The following is a 25,440-nucleotide window of genomic DNA, read 5'->3' on the forward strand; positions in this document are numbered from 1 at the left end:
GGGGGAAGCTGGAATGTGTTTCTATGCATACTAAAGCACCATAGGAACCGGATTAGGAGCTTTGTTTCACAGTTATTGGATTTTGGCTCAGCAGGACAGGAATTATTCAAATACAGAAGGGAAAGAAAGAAAAAAAAAGAAAAAACAAGAACCATTCTTGCATATGTGGAAAAAAAACTCAACCCAGCATGCAAACATACAACACATTTGAGCTTTTTAGAGGAGCTTCATATGCTCACAGCTGCCAGCTACTGTCAATGATCCTGGATGTGAAGAGAATGAATCATTGAGGAGCCAATGCTTTTCACTCCTTTTACTTCACAAACACTTTAAATCTGCCAGCACATACAAATTTAATGTGGTGTTGAGTCAAGATCTCTGAACTGAAACAAACCAAATTTCTTTTAATTTTTAAACACGACTGGAGCGCAGACCCGGCAGGAAATGAAGGGGGAGAAGGAAAAGCGCTGATGTGCAACAATGACCACGATATTGTATATTCTTAGTACATTTCGTCATTGGGTTATTTAGATGTACTATGAAAAAAATGCATTTCCCAGCAGAATTGTTTTTTTGTATTTGTACAGTTAATTAAAATGTTGATTTCTTAATACCCTGTTTCACTTTAAAATCATTTTTAAAAGATTTTATTTGCATCTGTATGCAGCAATGAGTAATGTTGAATGAAAAATGACGTTTCCCCTCGATTACAAGGAATTAATCAAGAAATAAAAGTAATACATAAGAAATATTTCCAGTTTGGTAAAATCTTAGTCACTCAGAAGCAGATTGCCTGACTAATAAACCAGCTATTATCAGCTTCTTCTACATGAATTGCTCTTTAAAAAGCAAAATAAAAAACAATATTCTAAGAATGAAGCAGCTTTACTTTAGGAGTGTATTAAGATTTACTGTTTATTCTGAATTTTTCTAAAGTATTAAAATAAAAATCACTATTTATAATCCTCAAATTGTAGCAATCTGTATCTTTTCATCTGCAGTAGGAATAATTATTGCCCCTAGGTCTTGAATAAAAGAAATTAATTGAGTATTTGTTGTATTTCTGTCAATTATTTCTCTTAAAGTTAGCATGTAGTGAGCATTTCATACCAGTCTATTAATACTTGCTATTAGAGAAAAGCAAAGCAAAGGATTAAATTAAAGCTCCTCCTTTTTTCTCCCCACAGTATTTACCACCTTAAATCCCTGAAAAATTAACTTGGATGAGATTGTTTACGCTTTGCAACTTCACGGATGCTAAATGCCCAAGTCAATGATTCATTTAAGTGATCTGATATAATCATTAAATATGATTAATATTTATGCTAAGGTTAGCTGATTTTATTTAAAATCTACGCAAAACAATAGGCAGATTTTCAACAGATTTTTTTTTCCCCAACAGAATTTAAAATCTGTTTGCAAAGTAAAATACCAACTCCTGTTGTGCAACTTGAAACCAAGAGGAAGCGAAAACTTTAGAGTTTAAGCTTGGAGATGACTGAAATTGAAACCAGAAAATATTCAAACAGTAAAAAAAAACATTCTGCATCTTCTATACTGGTGATTCAAGAGGATTACCAGAAGTGCTTCCCCCTTATCGCAGCCGTTATCTAGATTCCAGCCTTGGTACCCTGATTTATCGCTACAGTGGAAACAGTTGAAAAGTTCGGCCCCAGAAAACCACCCTGCTTCCTGGAAAAGGTTCCGATAGCTTGCAGAATGAGCTGCATTTATGGTACATTTTTACTGTACAAACAACGAGTTCAAACCACTAAGGTCAGTGGAGTCATGCAGAGTTTTGCAGATAAAAGCAAAATTAGATTAACCAATTTGTAAAATTATCTTAAGCTTTTGCTTAAGATAATTTTGGTAACCAACAAACCAAAGAGCTTTAGTCAGCCTTTTCTTTAGTTTCAACTCTAATCAGATCAGGCAGCTCATGGGGGCTGAAAGAGGAAAAGTAGTTAAATAGAAAAACGTAATTCACAATTATTTTAGTTCTTGATTATTGTACTGATCAGATTTTTAAAAAATGGCACATTCTGCTGATTTTTTATTTAATACCTTTTTATACCATACTAGAAATACATTAAAATATGCAATTCCTTTGCTAAAAAATGAGAAAATAAACATTTGATTGCCTAAAATTCAGTAACATAGCACGCCCTTTAGTTAACACTTAACTTGTCGCAAAGGATGCATCTGCATTTAAAAAATACTTTTATCGTCAACATGTGAAAAGCTCAGCCCCATCTGCTCACTTATCAATAAAGTGTGGGGCTAAAGTGTTGATTATTTATTTAATTTGAACTAGGTGAAGTTAAAACTATCCTTCTAGAGGAGTTTTGGATTAAACACACTTATAGACAATGTTCTTTTTACATCTTAAGTGCAGAATTTATAAATTTATTTGTTCCACTTTTGGCTCAATTACTCCTCTGACTACTTGTTCTTTCAGCTAAATGTCTTTTATTGAGCTTTTGTACTCCAATCGATTGCTAAATTAGTTGATGATTACTTCAATAATCAGAATAGTTATTTCAGCCCTACTTGAAAACAAAACAAAGTTGTCACTATAAACAAGCATCTGAAGTGTGTTTGCGCCCGCTGACCTGAATCTCCTCGTACGCCTCGTCGATGGTGGTCACCTGGTGCTGCTCGTGAAGCGCCGGCTCGTCACAGAAGAAGCACACCAGGCTTTTGTCCGTCAGGCAGAAGAGCTTGACCTTCTCGTGGTCCTTGCAGGGGTAGGAGCTCCTCTGCGCGTTCAGGATGGCGTCGAGCGGGAAGGCCGAGTAGCGCTCCACAATGTTGGACAGCTTGAGGCTTGGCGACAGCAGYGGATCGGCGAAGGTCCGGCGGCACTCGGGGCAGTCCCGCGTCCCGTGCAGCTCCTGCCTGCTCCAGTGCTCGGTGATGCACTTCCTGCAGAAGTAATGCTCGCAGCCAAAGCTGACGGGGTCCTGGTAAATGCTGAGGCAGATGGAACAGAGGAGCTCGTCCTTCAGACAACAAGCCATTTGAGAAGGCTGTGCGGCATCTAAAAGGACGAAGGTCTGAAGCGAAGAACCCTGGGTTTTAATCTGAGAGCGGATGGTTCGTGGCCAAGCGAGAGCAGGCTTAGAAGATCTACTGGAGAGAGAAGAAAAGAGAAAATGATGCATTAAATCTTTAATCTGAGGTCAGATTGGTCTCGTTTTCAAAAACAGTAAGAAATATTTAGTAGTAACACATTAACTAAATGGACTTTGGTAAGAACTCATTAAACATCAAATATGAGTAGAACCAACAGCAATTAGTCTAACATTAACTATAAAAGGAAAAAAGAAAAATCTTACAGCTCCTCAGAGTCAATATCTGACTTTCCTTCTTGATATGATGCTTGATCTTTTTCCCAACCTTTGAACTTTTTCATATCACAACCACAGACAATGTGCAGTGCTGACATGGTTTATGAAAGTAAAAATATTCATGGTTTTAACAATATTTTACAGAGAATTGCAGCATGCGATTCTGTTTATTCTCCTGAGTCAATAAATTAATTATTCAATTTCACATTTTTAAAAGATTATATATATATATATATATATATATATATACCCATCAGYCCATGTTAAACATTTTGTCCAATTTTCTTTGCAAAATATCTCAAGCTCAGCCATATTGGAGAGCATCTGTGAACATCAATTTTCAAGCCTTGCCACAGTGACTAGACCAGTCTAACACACGGATATACTTTGAAGTCATCAAAGTATTGATGTTACCGTAGTTGTGCATGTGTGTTTTAAGTCACTGTCCTGCTGGCTTGTGAGCATTCACCCTATTTTAAAGTCCCCTGCAGCCTTCAAAAGGATTTTTTCCAGGATCGTTTAGTATTTTATCAAGCTTCCTTTATATAAATTCAGACCAGAGAATGACTTATGTTGCTGCTTGTTTAGTAATGTTTTCTTTCCTTTTTTTTGAGAGTTGCTTTTAAACCATAATACATGAACACTGACCAACATATTTGACTTTTGTTGATGATGGCTCTTGACAAAAAATATCCGTTATTGGTTTTCACAACTATTCACTAGATGATGTTTATGTTGTTTGAGTTTTTGCTGTACAAATTAACTTAAGTGATTGGAAAACAGACGTTTTTGCACACAGGTTGACTCCAATCACCAATTAGCTGATTAGCGTTACTCTGATGATGGAATTTATTTAGGGCTGCCATAATAAAAGGAGCTGAATGCAAATACACCAATAGTTTAAAGAAGACTGACAACTGTTACTGTAAATGTTGCAGCATTATTTATAGCCCAACAATGCACATTATCCAGGTGGATACCATCTAGCCAGCGCTTATAGCATAAACCCGCAGTTGGTTTCACTTTGACAGCTTCCCCTTTACCTGCGTCAACACCTGGAAATGTCGAAGCTTCCAAGGGAAAGCCTTTTCATTTTGCTAAAACACTTTCCAGATTCGGGTATTTCCCCACCTCTCTTTTATCCCCAACCTCAACAAACAGCCTGCCAGGCGACCAACAGGCAAACACCTGCAGCCCTGTCCTCTGTTGCTGTCGACCTCCTTCCCCGGTGTTGAGGAGCTTTCATTTTATTTTCCCCCAAATCAGGGGAGTTTTAAACAGCCGGGAGCAGGCTCTTTCATTCTGACCATCATTTAAAAACTACACAGAGTTTGACACATGCTGTAAAGTCGTGGCACATGCTTTATTTAACTAGCTTGACTCGACACCTAGCTGGATTTGTAAACACAACAGACAAGACAAAAAAAAAAAAAAAAAGCAACAACAGGAGGATGAATGACACAATAAAAGGCGAAGCATTAATTAATTTAACCTGTTCATTAACAGTAAATAATATAACTTAAACATAAACGGTGGGAACTTATCTCAATGTGACATTTCCCACAACAAAAATGAATAAAAGCGGAGGAAACGAACCTTAACCTAGCGACCTCTCTGCGGCGACATCAGCGGCTTCAATGCGAGTGTCTTTTCAGGAAGAACACCGACACACATCGGCAACAGACGAAACCAACTGCCTCACACAAGGAGGGGTGTTCAGAGAGGATTAAACATTATTATGTTTCCATCATTAACGTCGTTCAAACTACAATAAAACAACCCAAGATATTCAAATGACCAGCGTTATTTTAAATTAATCAAAATCATTTAGATTCTTTGATAGAGCGGTTAAAATTTAAACGTTGACCCCCGATTTCTAAAATGAAGTGACCCACACTTCCTTTCTCCTGTTCACCCGCTGTTAGCAGTTTACCTTTATGAGAAGAAACAGCAAAATACATAAATTAAAACCGAAACAGTTCATTAAATGGTCTGAATTGCATTTTAGTCGACATAAATAAAGAGACTGTCACAGCTCCGTAAAAGCGTTTTCATGAATCGAATGAGGAATACTTGATCAGTGGCTGCAGCGCTCGTCTTCCACCAGCAGGTGTCAGCAGTGTCCGTAGAAATCACAGTCAATTCAGTTGAGACACTTTAAATATGGCTGGCAGAGATTAGCGTCGGTGTGAAGTATTTTTAAAGGAAACTGTAATAAATTCATTTAACAATTTCGAAAAAAAATATTTCTATAAATAAATACCCAAATTAATAAAGTTAAAAAAGTATGTTATTTATAAATATTATAAATATTTTCTATTTAACTATGCTTTCATTAAATAATTTTGATCAAAATTGCAACACTTGATTGGCACAGCACTTCAAGTGCAAACTAAACATATGTCCTATTGTTATAGCTATTTTAATATCTAAACAAATAATTACAGCTACATTAATTTATTTAATCGATTTCAATTTGTAATTATTAAATAGTTTTTATAATGCCTTTAATTATGGGACACTTTTAGGCACATTGCTGAAGATAACTCAGGTTTTAAGGAAAGAAGAATATCATATTAAGTTAAAATATTTTAATGTTGTTTTCTTTTACAAAATATGCTATTGAAAATTATACAGTTTGAAATATAGTTGTTCTAAAATTGCTGAATTTAGGTGTGATGATATTCAAACATTCTTTACATATATTATGCTATATATGTGTGTGAACATGTATTCAAAGTATTGCACTTGGCAAAATTATCCATTCCCTTTGCACTTTTTCACATTGCTTCATGTTATAACCACAAACTTCAATCTATTTTATTGGGATTAAATATAAAACCAACACAAATGTTTTTGTATAACAAATGTTGCATGTATTTTTAGATGCTTTTTTTGTATGTTTCAACTAGCATTTGCACATGTAGATACTGGAAAGTATTGCTACTTCTTTGCATAACTGAAGTTGAAGTTCAGTGAGATTGGATGGAGCATTGATTTTCAAATGACTGTAAATCTGAACATTAACTTGGCAATCTTAATGCTGAGTTTTACAAGGGATAAAGTGAGAATCAGCGCAAATATCATTTCTTTTGCTCTGTTTTCTAGCCTAAAATACTGAAAAATATAAAGGACTGGAAAGATTTCAACCATGTTTCATCACAAACTTTTCATTCTAGTTTCATTCTTTTATGATGGGTCATAAATAAATGTAAATAAACTCCAAATATGCTAGGCGAGAAATACAGGAGAACTCTGAATGCTCTCTTGAATGCCCTTTTATTTTATGTCTTCTGTACAAATCAGAAATGTATGTAAAGAAATGTTAAATAAATCTATATTTAGAACATTTATGTACAACAACACACAATATATACACATACTCATAAAGTAACAGCTGAAGGCAAAACAAAGCACTGAGTTTTTGCTGCACATTCTTTCAGTCAAAGCTTTTTACAGTAATGTTAAAAAAATGTTCAGATGGCACAGGAGTTCTCATGTGCTATAGCTGGGGCTCTCTTCGACTGACATAAACGACAGTTTGCCTGCCTCTTGCTGAGGAGAGCTGACGGACTCCTCTTCCTGTCCAAAGGGAAGTTGATGCTCCGCTTGGTTAAAGTCTGTCGGCTGAAAAGATGGCGTCCCACAGGAACCGTTTCCTATATGCAGAGTGATGTTGACATTGACGTGGGGACTGTTCGTTACGGGGCTGATGATCTGTGGGCTGGTGGGCTGAGAGGAGCTCTGTGTGCTGATGCTGCGCTGAGGAGCGACGGGGTCCGTGACGGACTGTAAGGTCAGGGGCTCCGACAGGAGAGACGCTGGATTGTCGAGACCTAAAGTTGGTTGTAGAGGCCTGAGGGACTCATGGCTGCTGAAACCATCCGCCCTGGTTGAAGTTTCGGTATCGCTGCTGCTCACACTTTGGTCACTGGCGACTTCCCCTTTCTCCAGCAGACACATTTGCTCCGGTGATGTACGTTTGAATGAAATCATCTGAGAATCTCCGAAGTTGTTGTGGCCGTTCTGGTGACGAAACAAATCACGAGTCAGTGTTTTTATATCGTCACAAGCATGACGCACTCAGCTAACTTGAGGCTAATTTGATTTTTAAATTAGATTAAAGACATGAATGAAGTCTAGCTTTTCTATCTGCTACAGTTTGAGCAAAAAACAAAAACAATTCTTCTTCTTTCACATTTTTTCTCTTATGGTAAATATGTCTAAAAAGTCTTACTTTTACGGTAATATAACCTCACACTTGAATAATTAATCCTATCCAATCCAGTCATTTACTCAGTGGTGGAAAGAAAAAAAACATGTCGAACTCTTAAGAAATAAAAACATGAAGTTCATCAGATTGTCTAGAAAACATTTAATTATGAAACAATGAGTCTTAATTCCCTTGGTTATAAATATTATGTGACACATAGTCTCATTTATGTAACCCACTGACCACAAGGGTGAAGGAGGAACTAAGTCTGTTTAGTCACCACAAACACACACAGCCAGCAGGATCTTAAAACCAGTCAACAAATCTCTCTAAAGCTCACTGTTGGAGAACGGCAGGGAAGTTACCAATCTTCAAAACAATCCTTATATTATTTCTATTCAACTTGTTTAGTTTGCAAAACTGTTTTTAGTTGCCAAACACAGTTCAAGGAGATCAAAGGATAAATATGAAGCAAAATACATATAAATTATATGGAACGTCTTCCCAGAGGAGCTCAAATAAAAAAATAAAATTAAAATTAAAATAAAAGCTCAGTGTTTTACAGCAGCTTAAATAACTTAAAAGTGTCGTATAACAGAAATATTACTAACAAGAACCAAACGTTTTGTAAACATCTGACAGAAAAATAAAATCATTGACTCACAACCTCCAGTCCAGCTAAATAAAACTCATTTAGAGCCACAAGTTTTACATCATGTAAAACCTGTGGTTGTCAAAAGAGTCATTTTATCAAAAGGTCATGTAACTTACACGACCTTTTGACAAAGTGACTCTTTTGTCCTTCGACAACGGTCCAGAGATGGAAAAAAAAAATGCTTTTAAACATAGATATAGAAACAAATGCAGCGTTGTATAATTTAATTTAATTTTTGCAACAAAATGACACTAAAGGTATCAACAATATTCTTATATCTAATGATCTTGTCAGGAAAACAATGTGTTTTTATTTTGCCAATATCAACATCCCATTTATTTTTTTACAGGTTTTGTTTTTCTGTATTTTAAAACCTACAAAAATTAAAGTAAAAGTGTGGTTCTTTAAAATAACTAATTCCCTACTGTAGATTTATACCAAAAATTAAAAACATTTACATTTACGGCTCTAAATGAGTCCTGGGCAAAAATGGCCCTTTGAATGGTAGAGGTTGCAGACCCCTGAACTATAGGACATTTATTATTTTTAAATAATCACCATTTTATTTTTATTCACAGGTTTTAAAATACAGAAAAGGGATGAATGTAATTTTTGCACGGGATGTTGATACTGATACTGGAAAAGAAAAGCACATGTTTTCAACTTAATGACAAGACAATTAGATATAAGAATTGATACTTTTAGTGTCATTTTGTTGTGGAAATTCAATTAAATTATTCAAAGAAAAAGCTGTAAAATTGCCAAAAAGCTGAATTTGTTTTTATACCTATATTTAAAAGTATTAGTTGTCTTTTCATCATCTTCAGACAAAGTTATTAAGAGCCGTTGTGGAAGGTCCAAAGAGCCGCAGGCCGCAGATCCCTGGCTTATTGAAAGAAAGGCATGCTGGGAATGCGCAGAGACAAAACTCACCTGTTCTGCTGCCTCACAGTTTCCATTTGCATCTACTTTAGGTGATAAGTGTCCAGAATCTGGGAAAACAGGAGAGAAGGGACATTCAGAGATGCCTGTGCTCAAGTGTGATTATGACCACAACAGATTCAGTTAACAAATTAAATAATAGGGACCATTTTTATTCAGAAATGTGGGTTAAAAGTCTATAATTATCAAGACTGGAACGGGTGATGTTACCTCTAGCTTTCTTTCGTTTGCAAAGTATCAGCAGGAGGAAGACGATGATAAGAAACAAAAGGAATCCAGAGGCACCAGCAATGACTGCAACTAAGCAGAAAGTGGGACACGGATGCAAGTCAAGACCAGACACGAGAAACGGGCGAACCGAAACACTGATCAGGCATTACAGTGAGCTTATGAAACCTGTACCCATTTCGCTGATGGGTTGTTCTGCTTTAGAGCCTTTGGGTCTCATGGTTAGGAGAGGCCTGTCAGGCTGCTGCGTCGTCTGCTGTGGGCCTCGTGGCGTCGTGGCGTTTACTGTAACTGTAGTCGTCACCGTTTGTACTGTGGTGCGAGGCGGACAGGGATCGGTGGGGCATTTCTCACACTTCACATCAGAGTTCAGCGTGCCTGATATGAGCACACAAACATTTCACAAGGTCAGTGCATCTCATAAAATACAAATAATGACCTACTTCTATAGATGTTTAAACAGTTTTGTTTAAGTTTTAAGAGTTTTACCTGGCTCAGAAACTCTAAATCCAGGTCTGCAAACTTTATACGACCTGCAGTCTGTGCAGTACGGATTATCAAACCCGAACTCACAGAACATCCCACGTTTGCAAACACACTTGGCGTTTCTGGTTGGGGTGCAGGTCTGGTTATTCTCAAGACCTTTTTCTGGTTCAACATGAGGGAGCGTAAACATAAACCATCAGTAGGAAGTAAAGCTATGGAGCGGATGAATGAATCAGTACGTATTATAGATTCTCAACACATCTACTGACTGTCTTTGCACTTGGTGCAGGACAAGCAGTTTGGGGTGTAGTTCCAGGTCTCGATGTACTGCTCTGGTCCACATGGTTCACACACTGTGTCAGAGCTTCCAGAGCACTCCTGCTTCAGTCGTTGCCCTGTGAAAACATCCATTTGGTTACAGGACAGACAATTAAACAACATATACAGGAAAGAAATTCTGCTTAACTGAACAAAGTCAACGGGTCGAGCCTGAATTTGGCTCCAATAAATCAATTTATAGTGGCAACAAGAACCGAAGTGGCGCCAGAAAACGTCTTGATGTGGAAAAGATAAACTCTGTTATGGAGGGCAGCATGGCTCAAGCAAACAAATGAGACTACCGAACATACTAAAGTGGGATTAATACCTCCCAATCTATTCATTTAACACTTCACAATTATGTGGTAAGCCACCGTCTTCAAAGTAAAAGCATAATTAAAAAACATCGAATGAGTCTGACTTTGTAAAACAACAATCAAAGAGAAGTTAGAGCGGGGCTTAACAGCACAAAAGCTTAGCATTGCTAAGACGCAAAATATGTGGATGTTTGATGGAGAAATTTCAGAGTAATGGGATATTATTTTAAACAAAAGACACCTGTGACCTCGTTTGTAGCCTGGATTTAGAGTCAGCCATCGACTGCTGGAGTTCCCCAGGGTTCAGTACCGGGCATTGTTCTTTTTTCACTCGACGTTCTGCTCCTTGAATCTATCTTAAAAAAAAACTGTTCTACATTTTTATGATTGTGAAGATGCCTGTAGAAAAGAATGTTATGATCCTGAATAAAAGATAAATCTGTCATTTTAAACTGAACTCATTTATATAGCCAAGTTTGTTTCAACTCACTTTCCTCCTCGTTTTTTTATTCCTCTATGATTTTGATTCATTATATCTCTTGAAGCTTGTCTTAAATGCTGCTCATTATCTTTTCCCAGAACTTGCAAACGAGGACATTTTTTCATTTTGTTGCAGCGCTGCATTGGCTCCATGTTTACCAGCTTTTAAAGTCCTCAGTCACCTAATAAATCCACACATTAGGGAACTTTTAGAAAATTCAAGACTAGCAACCAGTTTCCTTTTGGCTAGAGAACATTTTCAGCCACAGTGGAAAAGTTTGCCTTTCCATTAATTTTTTTTATTCCTCTGCTAAAAAGTACACACTTCATTTCTACTTACTGGTTTTACCAGTTACTGTAAGTCGTCCAGGTTGTGAAGCAACAAAGCAGCCTTAGACTTTCCCCCTACTGCCACACACACCTTCCAGAAGGTGTTTCTTTTGTCTCGCTGTCTACAGAACATTTTCTTGGGGATCATCTCGATGTCTTTTGTCGATGTGAGACGGTCCTTTAAGACCTTTTGGTCAGCAGTGGATTTGGTCTATAAATCGTTACTGCTGAGTCTCTTTCCTTTAATCAAGCCTGCAGTATTTTACATGTGGCTCTTGGTTCTTTACTGACCTTCTGGATGAGTTGTTGGTGCGATCTTGGGGTAATTTTGGTCGGCCGGTCATTTCCGAGAAGCTTCAACAAATTTTCACGTTTTCTCTGTTTGTGACTAACGGTTTTCACTGTGCTTTGCTTGAGACCCAAAGCCTTAGGAGTGGCTTTGTAACCGTTTCTAGACTCTTTCAATAAATATGTTGCTCATCTGCTCTTGAATTTTGATTTTGTTGCTTCTTGAGATCTTTCTCGAGAACAGATCTTGAGAAAAGACCCTGGYCATTGATGCCATCAATACTTTTCATATCAAGGATCAATTGCCTTTATTTTACCATCTTTGTTTTATCAGGTGGATTAAAAATGACTTTAGCTGGACTTTACTCCACGGAAATCCAATGGGATGAGCCAGATGAGAGTCTTTGTAGCGGCTTGACTCGCCAGTAATCAAGGCAGAATATTAGCAACGCTGCATGAAAATAAATGTTGCAACATTCAAGATTCTTGTCACAATATTGTACCCACATGTGAAACATGTCTGCGTTTTAAATCACCACAATGATTAGAAGCTTAAAATGTGAGTCATTCGTCATGTGAATGTGGGCTGAGTCTTGATTTACCAAAACAAAATGATAAGACGTCAGCCAAAACGGTCCAGGAAAAGCTGCGTGTTAGTCGAACTCACTGAACAATGAATCAGGATGTGAGGTTCACTCTGACGTGCAGAGATAAGATTAAAAGAAACAACAGATCGAGTTAGAGCTTGAACAGGAGCAGCGGTTGCAAAAGCCTCCAAGTCAAACTGCTTTCCTCTTCCACACAACCCAACGCGTTGCTAACGCCGYCGTTTTGTCGTTAGCAAAGATAAACTTCACACAAACTCTGCTGCTGATCCTTCAGGCGAATACTCTAAAGAACAAATAAATTCAAAAATAAAGAGGAAAATAATAAAACTCTCAGCGTGTGGAATCCCCATCGAAAGTGTGGAAGGAAGTGAAGTGTGCAGCTGTGATCTCAGATAGCTCAAATGTGAACAATCTTTGTCGAACATCTAATTTACATACCTACAAACCCTTTTCCCAGAGAGATCAAAGGCAGTGCTGTTCACAAGCCATTCATTTCTGGGTTGCAAAAGAATTTGTAAAAAAGAAAGAAATCAAAAATCCCCTGGAAATTAGCATCGGTTTTCTGCATTTCCTCATGATAAAGATGCATTTAGTTGAAACGGCTCCCCATTTCCAATAACGATGGTAATTTTACAGCCACTGTTCGTCTTCATGCTTCCAGCTCTTAAACTGAATGCTCTCAAAACCAACAGAAGTGGAAAYTGTGAGATCATCATCATCATCACTGTGCATGTTAGTTTCTTTTGAATACAGAAAAAAAACTACAATAAACAGAGAACACTCCGTTCTGTGACTCATCATTAATTGCAATGAACCCATTCAAAAAAATCTGCTGGTTGGCGGTAAAAATTACCAAGAGAACCAGTTCACTCAAAAAACAACTTCATAGGAGAAAAAATTTCACTCCAACAACCAAAGATTACTCCTTTTTTCAACAGGACTTTAATTCAGATTTTCAGGTAATGAACTACGTGATGAAGTCGTTTCCATCTGAGYGGTAGTTTTTCACAATGATATGAAACCTTTCAGTTTGTTGGTAGCGATCAGCAATCATGCATRTAACCGCTGTGCCACTTTAAAACCACAATGCAGGATTTTTAGTACCACTTTAAACTAAAAATAGAATTTTAATATTAGAAAGCGAATGCACCGTGTTGCAGAAATGATTTGCTTAAAATTGTAAAGTTAAATAAATATTTTTGTCTGAAAAACACTTTTGTTTAATTTTATGCGTTTTATTTTTTCAAAATTGTACTTCTGCAGATAATGTTGTACTTTTAGGCAGGTATAATACCAGTACCATATACTTTATGCAAAATTAGAAAATTTGACCAGATATTCTTAAAACTTCAAGTTAACACTTTTGCTTAGCAGGTCTTGTTCTGAAATTCAGTGGGTGCCTTTCTTTTTCTGTTTTTAAGATTTTCTCTCACACCTCCACGCCCAAACCTTCACCGCCGGGTTTCAAGAGGTGCATCATTGCGCAGCCGTTTACACCGTAACTTTTTTTAACAGTTGTGTGAGGCGTCTGAACTTCACAGATTGCATCTGTATTGTATTTTGTGTGGAAATACAATACACAAAATRCAACACAATACTGGTAAAGCACTTACCCGGGGGGCATTTCTTGCAGCACAAGTTAATACCATCATGCAARTATTCTTTTGTCAGGTCGAGACAATTTCCATAGGAGTCAGGCAGATATGGGAGMGAGCAAACCTGTGGGAAGAAAACARAAAAATGTGCAACTTATTATTTAAGGGTAAAACAAATAAACTCGTTTTATATTTTAGAACATTTGTCCACTTTGACTTACAATGATTAGAAGAACTCAAATCACATTTTTCTTCCTAAAAACACTAACTTCAGTTTTTTTTTTGATAGTCCGACATATAGTAGTACATATTTGTGAAGTGGATGAAAAATATTACATATTTAAAAAAATAAAATTCCCAGTAGAAATCTCATGTAATCAAACGTGAGGTCCATTTGTATTCGGCCGTCCTGTGTAAGTCCTTTGAAAAACACTGCAGAGCTCACTCAGATCGTTAGTAAATGTGCATGTTTACCACAGACTTTCAATTAGTTTTGTACTTTGACTAGGCCTTTCTTACATAAGAATATGCTTTGATTTAAACCATACAATTGTAGCTCTGCCTGTTGATGGTTAGCCTTTTGCAGCTTCTGTTGTTTTCCCAGGATTGCCATGTGTTTCACTCTTTTATTATTCCCATCAGCTCTGAGCAGCTTTCATGTTCTTGCAGAAAAAAAAGAGCGTCCCCACAGCATGATACTACCACCACTAAGCCTTTACGTGGTAGTTCTGGATGTAGGAATGATGTAAAATGAACCTCGAGTCTTTTGAAGCTTCTAATTTGCATTCAGTTCCATCTATAAAAACTGATCAGCTTCCCTCTCCCTTTTTACTAAAAAGAAAAAAATAAATAACCAAACTAAAAATAAACCTGCCATATTTCCCTGATTAGATTTTTCGGTGATGTGCCACGTTCATTTCCCTCTGCAGAGCTTTCTGCATACAGGCCAAAAACCTCCGTGTTCGTCTCATCTCTCCAGAGTATATTCTTCCAACTTCTTGTGTTTCTCCTACAGTAACTGTACTGTATTTTTTTCCATTATGACTTTCTTTTTGTGTTCTGCCACTATTATAAAGGCCAAATCACACATCTAATAGTTTTCCTGCCAACCGATTCTCGCACTTGAGCTGTGGGTCTCTGCAACTCCTCCAGAATAACCAAGAGTCTGTAGCTCTAAAATAAGAGCTAAATTTATACTAAGACTTTCCTGTTTGCTAATTATATGCCTTATGAATACAATAGACTGCACTGTATTTTATTTATAGGGTTCGAAGGAAAGGGGGCTGAGCGCCTACACATTCATGATATTTATCTTGAAGGCCTTACTTTGTGTGGTATTCGAGACMCCACACAAACTCTGCCTTACTTTGTGTGGTGCATCACARAAACCCCCAAAATACATTTTAAGAAGCTGTGTATTCTTTATCAGGACACAGTAAACCCTGGCCAACTGCTTGGTCAAAACAGCCTGAATTTAGTCATTTGCTAATTAGGGGAATGGATCAAGTGGCCCCTGAGTTTCTCTGTTATTTTAAATATAGAAGCGTGATGCACCAGAGCACCCACACCTGCGCCCACCTTTTTCTGTCCTAGTGAAGCCTGAGCTGCAAACTCAGACGAAAAAAGGAGCCATTGTCTGATTTTCCGAGGTGCTTTTACCTCTGCATTCCTTTCTGTGGGGAGGCTCTGCGGGAATTGCACGGATGCATAAGCTAAGACGTTATTTGGCAAGGCAAGAGGGAGCGTGGCACTGCAACTCTTCACACACCTGACATAGAGCTGTCTCACCACAGCGCCAATGACAAGCAAAAGATGCAGTTATGCTGACAGCAGCAGCAGCAGTTTCTGGTATTACAGGAAACAAGAGGCGTCAGTCTACAAGCCCCGGGTTTTCTTTGGTAAGTACAGGGAATTGTGCTGTTTGACCACGGACTGACGAGAAACGTCATCTGCATAAATAAACACTGATAACTGGATGTTCCCTCAGATAAGCTATTTCCTCATGGCTGCATGTCTGCAAAAACTAAAACAAAGTAACGGCTTCATTTTAGATGTCTGAGACAGAATCATTCCAAGTAATTGAAACTACTCGCTAGAGTTACTCCTTATGTGTATCCCACAATAATTTGTCACACTTAGAATAAAAAAAACATAAAATCTTTATGACAATTGATTATTGTTACATGTGTTTATTAGATTATAGAAACACATGTAACACAGACATCTGAGCTTCTATTTTGACGCTGCAATTACTTCCAATGACATTGACCCGACTTTTTTTGCTCAGAAACTTGTGGCGGCACAGCCWGCATTTATCCCCTCGTTATAAAGCCAAACTGCGATTACCTTGATAGTTCGGAGTGTCAGCAGAAGTAGCAGAACCAGTATGTCCTTCATCGCTTCTCCAGAGTGAATTACAGAGCGGAGCGGAGTTTGCAGCAGGCAGCGTGTGTGTGTTGCTCATGAGGGCGGGTCATCTGAGCTCAAACCCGAGGCATTTCCTTGCACTCAGATGAATCTGGAGGGAGGAAACGAGCAGACAGGCTAACCCACATTCACTGAACTGATGCGAATAACTATAATGAGAGTACAGTGGCAACTGTATATGTGTGTGTTTCTCTGAGTTTGGTCTGGTTAAAACGTGTTGCACCTGGAAGTAAATTGTGCTCTCAGCAATCTGCAGCTGGTTACAGGAAAACTGCAGCGTCCGAGTCTTTTCCTGGAAATGAAAGCTTCTGGATTTGATTCTGATCAGAAAAAAACAAACAAACATTTTTTAACAATGTTTGGCTAGAACAGTGTGTGTTGGTAAATACCTCAATAGCTAATTGTTCACCAACTGTGTCAAGACATCAATAAAAGTCTAAAGTTCAGCTTCAGGGAATAAAATCAGTTAAAGTCATTTAACTTGACTCCACAAGCAGAGACAAGTTAATACTCGCTTTTTGTATTGGCAAGAGGAAAACATGCACTGCACTGTGTATCACTAGATTCCTCAGCCTGAAGAAATCATGAATTATTTGGATTTCATTTGGCTGATAATTTTACATTTTAAGAATGGAACCAGTAGCACCCCCTCTTGAAAAATGTCAGCCACTCCCCCATGAATCATGTTCAGGTCACATTAAGGCATACAGAGCCATTTTCTGCAATCAAGACATACACGTGAAACCCAGCAAATAAATAAATGTATAAAATTAACTAAATAAAAAAAATATATATAAATACATTTATATCACTACTGAAAATTAATATCTAGAAAATGATCTCCATTAAGAAAAAAAATAATAATACAATGGCTCTCAAACATTCACACAATTGGACCTTTGTTACAATAAAATTGGAAATCTCCGGATATTTTTGTTGGATAGTAGACATGATCGACATGAACCAGGTCGTAATTGTGAATAAGGACAGAAATTCTGGATTTTATTTGATTGTTTTTCCAATAAAAATTTGGAAAGTGTGGCCTGCATTTGGATTTAACCCTGTTACTCTTAGGTTACAAGATGGAAAGATTACATCACAGCTGCAAAGCCGAACCCTAAACTTACAGACTGGATAAGTAGAGAAGTAATCGCAGAAACAGCCTAGAAGTTCAAGGTAACTCCAGAGGAGCTGCAGAGATTCACAGCAGACGTGTGAAAATCTGCTGACACGATATGTCTTAGTCATGAACTTTACAAATGTTGCCTTTATGGAACGGCGTGAGGAGAAAAGCCACGATGAGTCCACTGGACATGTAAGGGACAGAACATGTGCAGGACTTTGCTCTGAGGAAACGAGATCAAATTTGAAAGTTTTGGCCTGCATGCAAAATGCTATTTATGTCAGAAAATACATCACCCTAACACAGATCAATAGTGGAAGAAAAGCAGAGATGCTATGCTGAGGTTCACTTTCCAGCATGACAAATATTTGATACACACAATGGGGAGGCAGAGGATAAACCATATTCATGTGTTGGGATGATGACCTAGTCAAAGCTCAGGCCTAAAAGGAATTTATGGTAAAACTTGAAAATTTATGTTCACAGATTTTCGATGTACAGTCTGACCGAGCTTTCACTATTTTTGTAGAGAAGAATAGCTTAAAAATCAGTCTATAGATGAAAATGGTAGCAAATCATAGTTCTACATTCAGGTTATGTTTGAGTTTGTGAAGTTTGAGGTATGTTCACAGTTAGCTTGATATCTTGGAGAATACATTTTATACATTATGCAATACATTTAATTAACTCAAATCTCTAAAAACCGATTTGTCGGCAATGATTTCCTTAATTTTGATCGACCGATACTTGCATGTGAAGCCGATCTTATCCAATGATCTTATCTACCTTAGCAAAACTCTGAATATCCACCCCAGTCCTCCTCTGCTCTGCTTTTAGAGAAGATTGACTGACAGACCGGTTCACCAGGTCATGACTCGTAAACAGTTAACAATAGTCACCTCCTGTTGCCAACTCAGAGACTTTCTTGCTATAGTTAGCAACATTTCAGCCAGAAGAAGCTGGTATTGGCCAAAATCTGAATCGGCAGGTAATGATCAATAATCGGCAATCAGCTAGAAAATTGGAATCGGTTCTTTATAGTCGGTAAAAACAATTATTTATAAAGAAAAAAAAACTCCATCAGAGATGAGAAAACTTCTTGTGTGCGTGTGTACATGTAAACGCTGATATTTTCAGTCTGCTACACATGATGCGCCGATATAGCCACATACTTGCTTTGTCATGAATCCCAACCTCTTCTTGTGTTTTACTATCTTTATATATATTACATATTTAAAAATGGTTGAATCTGTCCAAATGAATCTTCTGCCACCATGTTTAATTCCTAGCAGGACTTCGTCGTCTTGACGCAATCTGATTGGCTGACATAGGTTTGCGCTACACTGCCCCCTATGGGTTTGGCATGTTTAAAACAGCGCGCTGGGACGGATTTGTGTAGGTTCATATCGATTTCAAACGTCCGAAACCAGTCATGTGTGTACAATATTATTATTTTTAACGACATAGTGGAAATATTTGTTTTTATTGAAAGCAATACACTGAGGGATAAAACGATATGAGTTTGGCTGCATGTAAGACCTGCGACAGTGGAAAAAGTCAAGAATAATCATGTCATTTTCACATATTGTGAACACAGACCTCAAGTCCCAATAAACTACATTGAAGTTTGTGGTTGTGAGATGACAAAAAGTGAAAAGGTTTAAGGTTCAACTGAACATCACCACCACTTTCCAGTTTAAAATGTGTACACTGCCACAGTGCGGGTTTGAGCACATGTCGTGCCCAGCAGCTTCTTGCCCCTGTGACTAGCGGCTTGTTCCTGTGATGCTGACATTTCAAAATAAACTTCCCCCTCCCACATGTGTAGATGTTCTCTGGTTGTGAAGTAAAACAGAAGCTGCCCTTTTTTGTCCGTGTGAGAGTTACTTTGTTTACTTTGAGTCACCTTTACCAACACCGAGGTTCAAAATATGACCCAAACAAGCAAAAACTTTGTCTTAATATGGTCTTCACATATTAGTGCACTGATTTAGTTACAATGCATGAGTAATTCTTAACACTAGGGTACTAGTGGGTACACTAAATGACACACTCAAACCTCATGTTACTAAGGTATGAAAATGCAGCTTTTGTTTTCCAATCATCTTATTAGGCTGCAGCGGTAAAAACCTTCAATACCAAAATGTGATTCTGTGTTTCTATTACTCCACATACATAACGAGGGAAGATGATTGCAGAGGAGATTTATTATTCAGAAACTACATTCAGATCCCGCTCATGTGGAAGGCAGCTGAAGATTTCCTGAAGGAGTAAAATGCCTTTTCATCAGCGGTAGCAGCAGCACAGCGGAGCTCTCAACTAGCACTGATGAGATTCTAGTTAATTTCTCTGGTGTCTTTCAAAAAAATTTTCCCCTTTTGTTTCTCAGAAGTTCAGCCCCCAGTGATGGGATGATTACAGTTCGGCTGCAAGGATTTATAAAGCGAAACTCCGTCACTTAAAATCAGAAACGGAGCGCTCAAAGAACACACTGTGAATCAACCCATCGTCGCAAACATGTTCAACAACGGTGGCCTTTTCGACACAAACCTACAGCGAGCGAGGTGGGATCTCAAAAGCACATAAGTGTTAGTAAGTATAGGTGGTTGTGGTTTCCTGTGAAGGGCAGCTCCTGTATTATACATGTAGACCCTGTTGAGGTGCAGAGCTCCTCGTCCCACAGTAAGGAAGTTAAAAGCAGAAGTTTGCAAAGACACAGCAGCCAAATGACACGTCTGGAGAGGGCAAACACCAAGAGGCTGGAAGTGACTCAATGTGATTTCCTTAGTTTTGTAAAAAACAGCTCAAACATATGCTAAAAGTTCCTTATGTTGTTCTAAAACCGGTGTTAAATGCTGCGCGTCTCCACAGTGTTGCAACTCTTGCTTCACTTCCACATAAGCTGAGGTCACATGTGCTCCAGCTTTAATTCACATGAACAAAGAAAAGGGGAACTGAGGCAACATGATTTAAGTCAAAGTTTAGAGTCAACTCATATTCCAGTGCATTTACAGCACCTGATGCACTTTATGCTTAGCTCCCTGTTTGAAAAACAGCAACAACAACAACAAAAAAAGTACATGAAGGACGTCTGGCCGAGACAGACGATGTTGCACTAGAAATGTAAAAGTAGCTTCTCAGATTTTGATCCCTTAAAAATCCAGAGGTGATTCTTCAGCCTACAGGGAAAAAAGAGGCTCTTGTGTTTCTTTTTGGAGAGAAATGTTGAAAGTTGAAATTAGCCAAGCGACACACATCAGGGGTCTGCTCAAGGTTTTGGTTTCTTCTAGATGAAGATAGTTTCTGGAAAATAAAAGAAGAAAATAGAGTGAGACACATTTGCACCCCAGTGACTATGAATATGAGCTAAAAGCCTTTCACATTGCATGACCTAAAACCGGAAGAAAATGTGACCTTTAATGTATGTTTTGCTTTAAGCCAAATCAGAAGTTTTGTCTTCATCTGGTGAAACATTTCTATCAGAGGTGCACCGATTGCAGTTTCTGGTCAATCGCTGATTATCAGTCTGCAAAAAGTCCAACCTGCTGATTCCAATTTTTGCTGACACCAGTTTTATTTTTTGTCTAAAATGTTGATAAATATAGCAAGAAAGATGCTGAGTTGGTAACAGTGGGGTGACTAAAGTTAACTGGTGGGCCGGTCCATCAGTCAAACCTCTCTCAAAGGGAGGAAGCAAAACATTACAGCAGTTCATTTTCAGACCTTTGTTGCTGTAGAAACGATCAGGGAGTGAGATCGGCTTCAGGTATAAGTATCGGCCGATCACCGGTCTCCCAAAATTAACGAAAACATCTGGCTGATAAATTGGTGCACCACTAATTTCTACCTTGTAGGTTTTGGATCAGTTTTCCTGTTTTCTGTCTTTGTTGAAAATCACCTGGTATTTCAGAGTTCAAGATGCCCTGCAACGTAACAATGAGCTCAGAGTACTAGAGCCACAGCATTACAGGCCCTCCGCCATGCCCAACACTTGACATCCACTGTTAAAGTCAAACCAGCCTCAGTGCCAGTTGCTGAAAAGCTAATATTAACCTCATCTGATAAAAGTGCACTACCGGTAATCAAGCTCCACGTTTACATTTGTGATGGTAGGAGAGAAGTAACTGTTTTCAAACGAACGTTATAAAGCAAAGCGTCTGATGGTTGTTAAGGCGACTCAGTGACCAAAGAACCTACTACTTGCTGATTTCTCCAGAAGCATGACTTTCACCTCCCTTTACATGCTGCTCTCTGTGTGAGACGCCAAGATAAATATGACTCCTCGTGTGGCCTGGTCGGCAGTGGCCAAAAGAAATGGGCCTCTGTGTCACGGTGTATTTATATCCCAGTTGAACGGGAAGCCACAGATTATTTATGAGTTTAAAACTTCCAAGAAGTTCAAGAAAAACAGAATTAATTAAACAGATCCTTCTGATATATTCACTCTGAAAAGGTTGTTGACAGGCACATGTATTTCTGCTACTGGTGATTTTCGTTAATTACTCCTCAACATTAGATTTCCTTCCCCACTGAATAGATGCACTCTGATGACAGATTATAGTGTGCAATCAAGCTACTGAAATAAAAGATGAGTTTATTTTTCCCAATCTTTCCCAAGGTTGCAGACGAATGTTGCTCAGACTCCACAGTCACTGGTGGTCTGACAGAAGTTAATCACTATCAAACTGATGATCTGGTGTTTTTCTGTTGCCTGATTACTACAGCAGGTTTTCTCAGTCTTACCTCCAGTTGCTGGCTCAGGGGCCCATCAGCGTTCTTCGTCTGAATGCTGCTCCGTAGGTCAAGGCTTCTGGCCGGAGGCAGGATGTTCTGACCTGGATTTGACCATCCTGAGAGGCAGTGCTGCACAAGGACAAGGAGATTAATGGCAGCAGGACAAGGAGGCACATTCAAATGGCCTCTTCACTTGACTTAAAGTGATCTTTTTTGCATCCTCAGCAGAAGCTGGATGAGTTTTGTAAAGGCTTATGAAACGTCTTTTATGTTCAGCACAGGAAACAGTTGGTCATCCTTGAATAAAGGAATAAGATAGTGCTGTTCAGCTAATCACTGCAGGAACACAGAAGCATTTTATACAGTTTACAAAAATAGTATTTTATGTGACATTAGAGGTTTTTATTAACGATAATTAGCAAAGAGGAAAACCTAGACACTTTCTGAAATATAGCCTCTGTATATCCGTCGCCTTCTCTACTGCTATGCAACACGCCACAAAACAAAAATAATTTTTTTTCAACGTGACAARTGCTACATATTTTCAATGATTAAATTTGAATTTGCCATTTATATTACAATTAATTCACAGAAACACTCTTGATATCTACTGTAAATATGCCCTCCAGAAGTCAACAGGACAAGCAAGAAACCTCTGATTGTGAACTTTCTGTAGTTTATGGATGTAAAGTTTTACTGCAGCACAACATGAGCAACAGCCTAAATCGAACAATGATGGCAACGGGGAACATTCAGGTTGTTTAATACAAAAACAAAGAAAAAAAAGATGTTCAAATTAAATATCAACACAAATATAAACAGATTTAATGATTTTTTAAAATGTTAATTAACAACTTTAAAAATGTTTTAAAATGTGAAAATGTATCTCCCAGATTTATTAAACAGAGAGATAAATATGTACCCAGTTCAAACCTCAGGACAAGTAGATAAAAAATAATTGACTAGTTGTTTGTTTTAAATGTTTGAAATACTGCTAAACTGGTGGCGTTTTCACTCCATGCTGTTGTTGCTAGGTAACAAAAGTTGGGAGGGGACTTCAAACTTACTCAGCAGGTTGTTGCTAGGTAACCAAAGAGTGAGTGAGTGAGTTAATGCCACCAACCCTAGTTTAGTTTGAGCGGATAAAGCCTTTCCTCTGCCTATATCTCCCAGAATGCTGTGCGGTTATGGATTGGAGTTCAGTATTGTTGTATAAAATGTTATTGGTATATTGTCCAGTCCTAATAAGGAATGTAAAAAGTTCAAAGTTTGAATGATTAAAGCAACATTTTTGAGACAGATGCAGGCTAGAAACTGAAGAAAACTACAAATGAGGGATCCACTGAGAATAAAACAAAAAGGACAGACTCAGACAGAAGCAGCATTATTTGTTTCCAACTCACTGATGGTAATCCCAAACTGTCTGAAGGATCGAAGCTGCTTCGCCGATGAGCTTTGTACTTGTAAGCTGGCAGGATGTTGGCGCGAGGAAGGCTGACCCTTTCAAAAACAAAAAACACAATACAAAGAAGTAAAGATTTATCTTAAGGCGACAGAAATACTGAAAAGAACACACAAACACTCTGACACAGCTTGCCAAAAAAACAACAACATATGATCCAAAATAACAGCATGAAATGGCTTCAATTATAGCAGAAACTCAAGATTTTTAGATGCAAAGAAACAATCTGATAATACAGAGATGTAAAAAAATGTTTACCAGTTTTCATGTAAAAAAAATACAACACTTTTCCAAAACTTATAAGTGTTCTAAATTCCTTCTTAACAAGTAAATACAAAAAAAAGGTTGAAATAAGTTTACTGCAGAGTTTTACACAAAGGTCAATTTAAATCCACAAACAAAGAAGGAGAGAGACACACAGACAAGGAATGGGAGTCAGGAAATATTTTTAAAAATCCTCCATGTCCTGTTTAAATGTTGCATTCACATCCAGATCTAGAAAATACTTGAATCTAGATTCCAGCCTGAAACGCTGCCCATTATATTGAGCAGTGCAGTAAAAATGTCCTCCAGAACAGATATATGATTATGAAACTAACTACATATTTACATAAAAAGTCCTGAAATAAATCTGTTCTACTGCAGCCAATTCTTCTTAATATTAATGACTTTTAATAAAAACTACCAGAAAATACATTGGCCAAGTGGGAAACCAGCTGAGAATAAAAAATGGGACTGACTCAGAAAGATAAATCATTTTCAGTTCCATTTCGAATATTACAAAATTGTACTATAATCAGTCTGTACTCTCAGTACTTTGTAAGCAAAATTAAACATAAGGCAAGACTATTTAAGCTAAAATAAAACTGTAATTGTACAGTTTTAGATTTCAGACTTCAACTTTACCAAAGCCGTAAATTTTACAACAACATGTAAAGTTCAGGGAAATGCAAACATGGTTTGTGAAGCAGAGCGGTCTAAAAAATAAAAAAACAAAACAAAAAAAAAACGTAGTGAAAAATGAGAAAACAACCCTGAGTCTGATTTTCTTTCCAGGCAGCCGAATATTTCAAACATCTGAAAATGTTTTCCAGCAAGTACCAAATGTTTGGCTGTCTGTGGGCGGTTTCAGAATCAAACCTTGTATGCATAGCTGTCACAAAAGAGAGCTACGATTTCATTTTCAGTGGGTGCTGCTGGTACAGTTGTTTCTAAGACGTTTCACTGCCCCCCTGTTCGTCGCCCCCATAAGCTGCCACCTGCTGCTCAACCACTGTAAGCTCTCCAAGTAATTTCTTAGATTACACAGCACAAAAATGTCAGAGAGCAACATTTAAGATCTGAAGAATATTTGACCTGTCCTTCTACAGTCTGACACACATATAGGTATCAGTATTACTGGTAATCAGTATTACCAGTAATACTGATTAAAACAAAAAAAAAAAAAAAGATTTTTATGATTGTGAAGAACTTATTTTATGTTGGAAGGACAATTTGATTAATCATTTGAGCTATCCAGGTACTAAACTGCTTTTGAAAACACTCCACCGAACGTCATTTTTATTATACTGTGACTTACAATTTTTTTTATGAAGACAATATTTATTTTACAAATTAATCAAATTGTTTGTTGGAGTTTGTTTCTTTATATTGTGTGAGACTGACATGCAGTAGTTGACAGGAACACCTGATGCTCAGGTGGGGAACAGAGGCTGATACTGAAGTTCAGATGAGTGCAGTGATAGTGACAGTGTCTATGAAAGTCTCTCTGAAAATCAGGGAAGTCCAGGACAGCTAGAGATTAGGATGATCAAGTAGCTTAGGATTCTGGAGAAGTCAAGGATTTATCACCTGACAGAGCTCAAAGACAAAAGAAAGCAATAT

The 25,440-nt window shown here is 37.8% G+C and overlaps 3 protein-coding genes across 3 annotated transcripts in view; all 3 read right to left on the bottom strand.

The window, feature by feature from the left end:
* The window catches only part of trim62.1 (tripartite motif containing 62, tandem duplicate 1), a 48,382-nt gene extending 43,354 nt beyond the window's left edge, over positions 1–5,028 (bottom strand). Inside the window, exons 1-2 of the mRNA XM_008408842.2 lie at positions 4,947–5,028; positions 2,613–3,132 (exon numbers count right to left, since the gene is read on the bottom strand). Coding sequence (XP_008407064.1) covers positions 2,613–3,020 — 408 coding nt within the window. The 5' untranslated portion in view covers positions 3,021–3,132; positions 4,947–5,028. The remainder of the gene's footprint in view (positions 1–2,612; positions 3,133–4,946) is intronic.
* A 1,582-nt stretch (positions 5,029–6,610) lies between these two features.
* tnfrsf1b (tumor necrosis factor receptor superfamily, member 1B) lies at positions 6,611–19,443 on the bottom strand. The gene is made up of 8 exons (XM_008408593.2): positions 16,157–19,443; positions 13,829–13,934; positions 10,144–10,269; positions 9,878–10,036; positions 9,563–9,766; positions 9,371–9,460; positions 9,152–9,210; positions 6,611–7,376 (listed from the first exon to the last, which is right to left on the bottom strand). The coding sequence occupies exons 1-8, from the start codon at positions 16,205–16,207 to the stop codon at positions 6,846–6,848; spliced, it is 1,326 nt and encodes a 441-aa protein (XP_008406815.1). The 5' UTR covers positions 16,208–19,443; the 3' UTR covers positions 6,611–6,845.
* Positions 19,444–20,268: 825 nt separating this feature from the next.
* Positions 20,269–25,440, bottom strand: part of miip (migration and invasion inhibitory protein) — a 9,414-nt gene continuing 4,242 nt past the window's right edge. The window contains exons 7-9 of the mRNA XM_008408592.2: positions 23,498–23,594; positions 22,104–22,223; positions 20,269–20,663 (exon numbers count right to left, since the gene is read on the bottom strand). Coding sequence (XP_008406814.1) covers positions 20,535–20,663; positions 22,104–22,223; positions 23,498–23,594 — 346 coding nt within the window. The 3' untranslated portion in view covers positions 20,269–20,534. The remainder of the gene's footprint in view (positions 20,664–22,103; positions 22,224–23,497; positions 23,595–25,440) is intronic.

This window comes from Poecilia reticulata, linkage group LG5 (genome assembly GCF_000633615.1).
Source record: "Poecilia reticulata strain Guanapo linkage group LG5, Guppy_female_1.0+MT, whole genome shotgun sequence".
Taxonomy (NCBI): domain Eukaryota; kingdom Metazoa; phylum Chordata; class Actinopteri; order Cyprinodontiformes; family Poeciliidae; genus Poecilia; species Poecilia reticulata.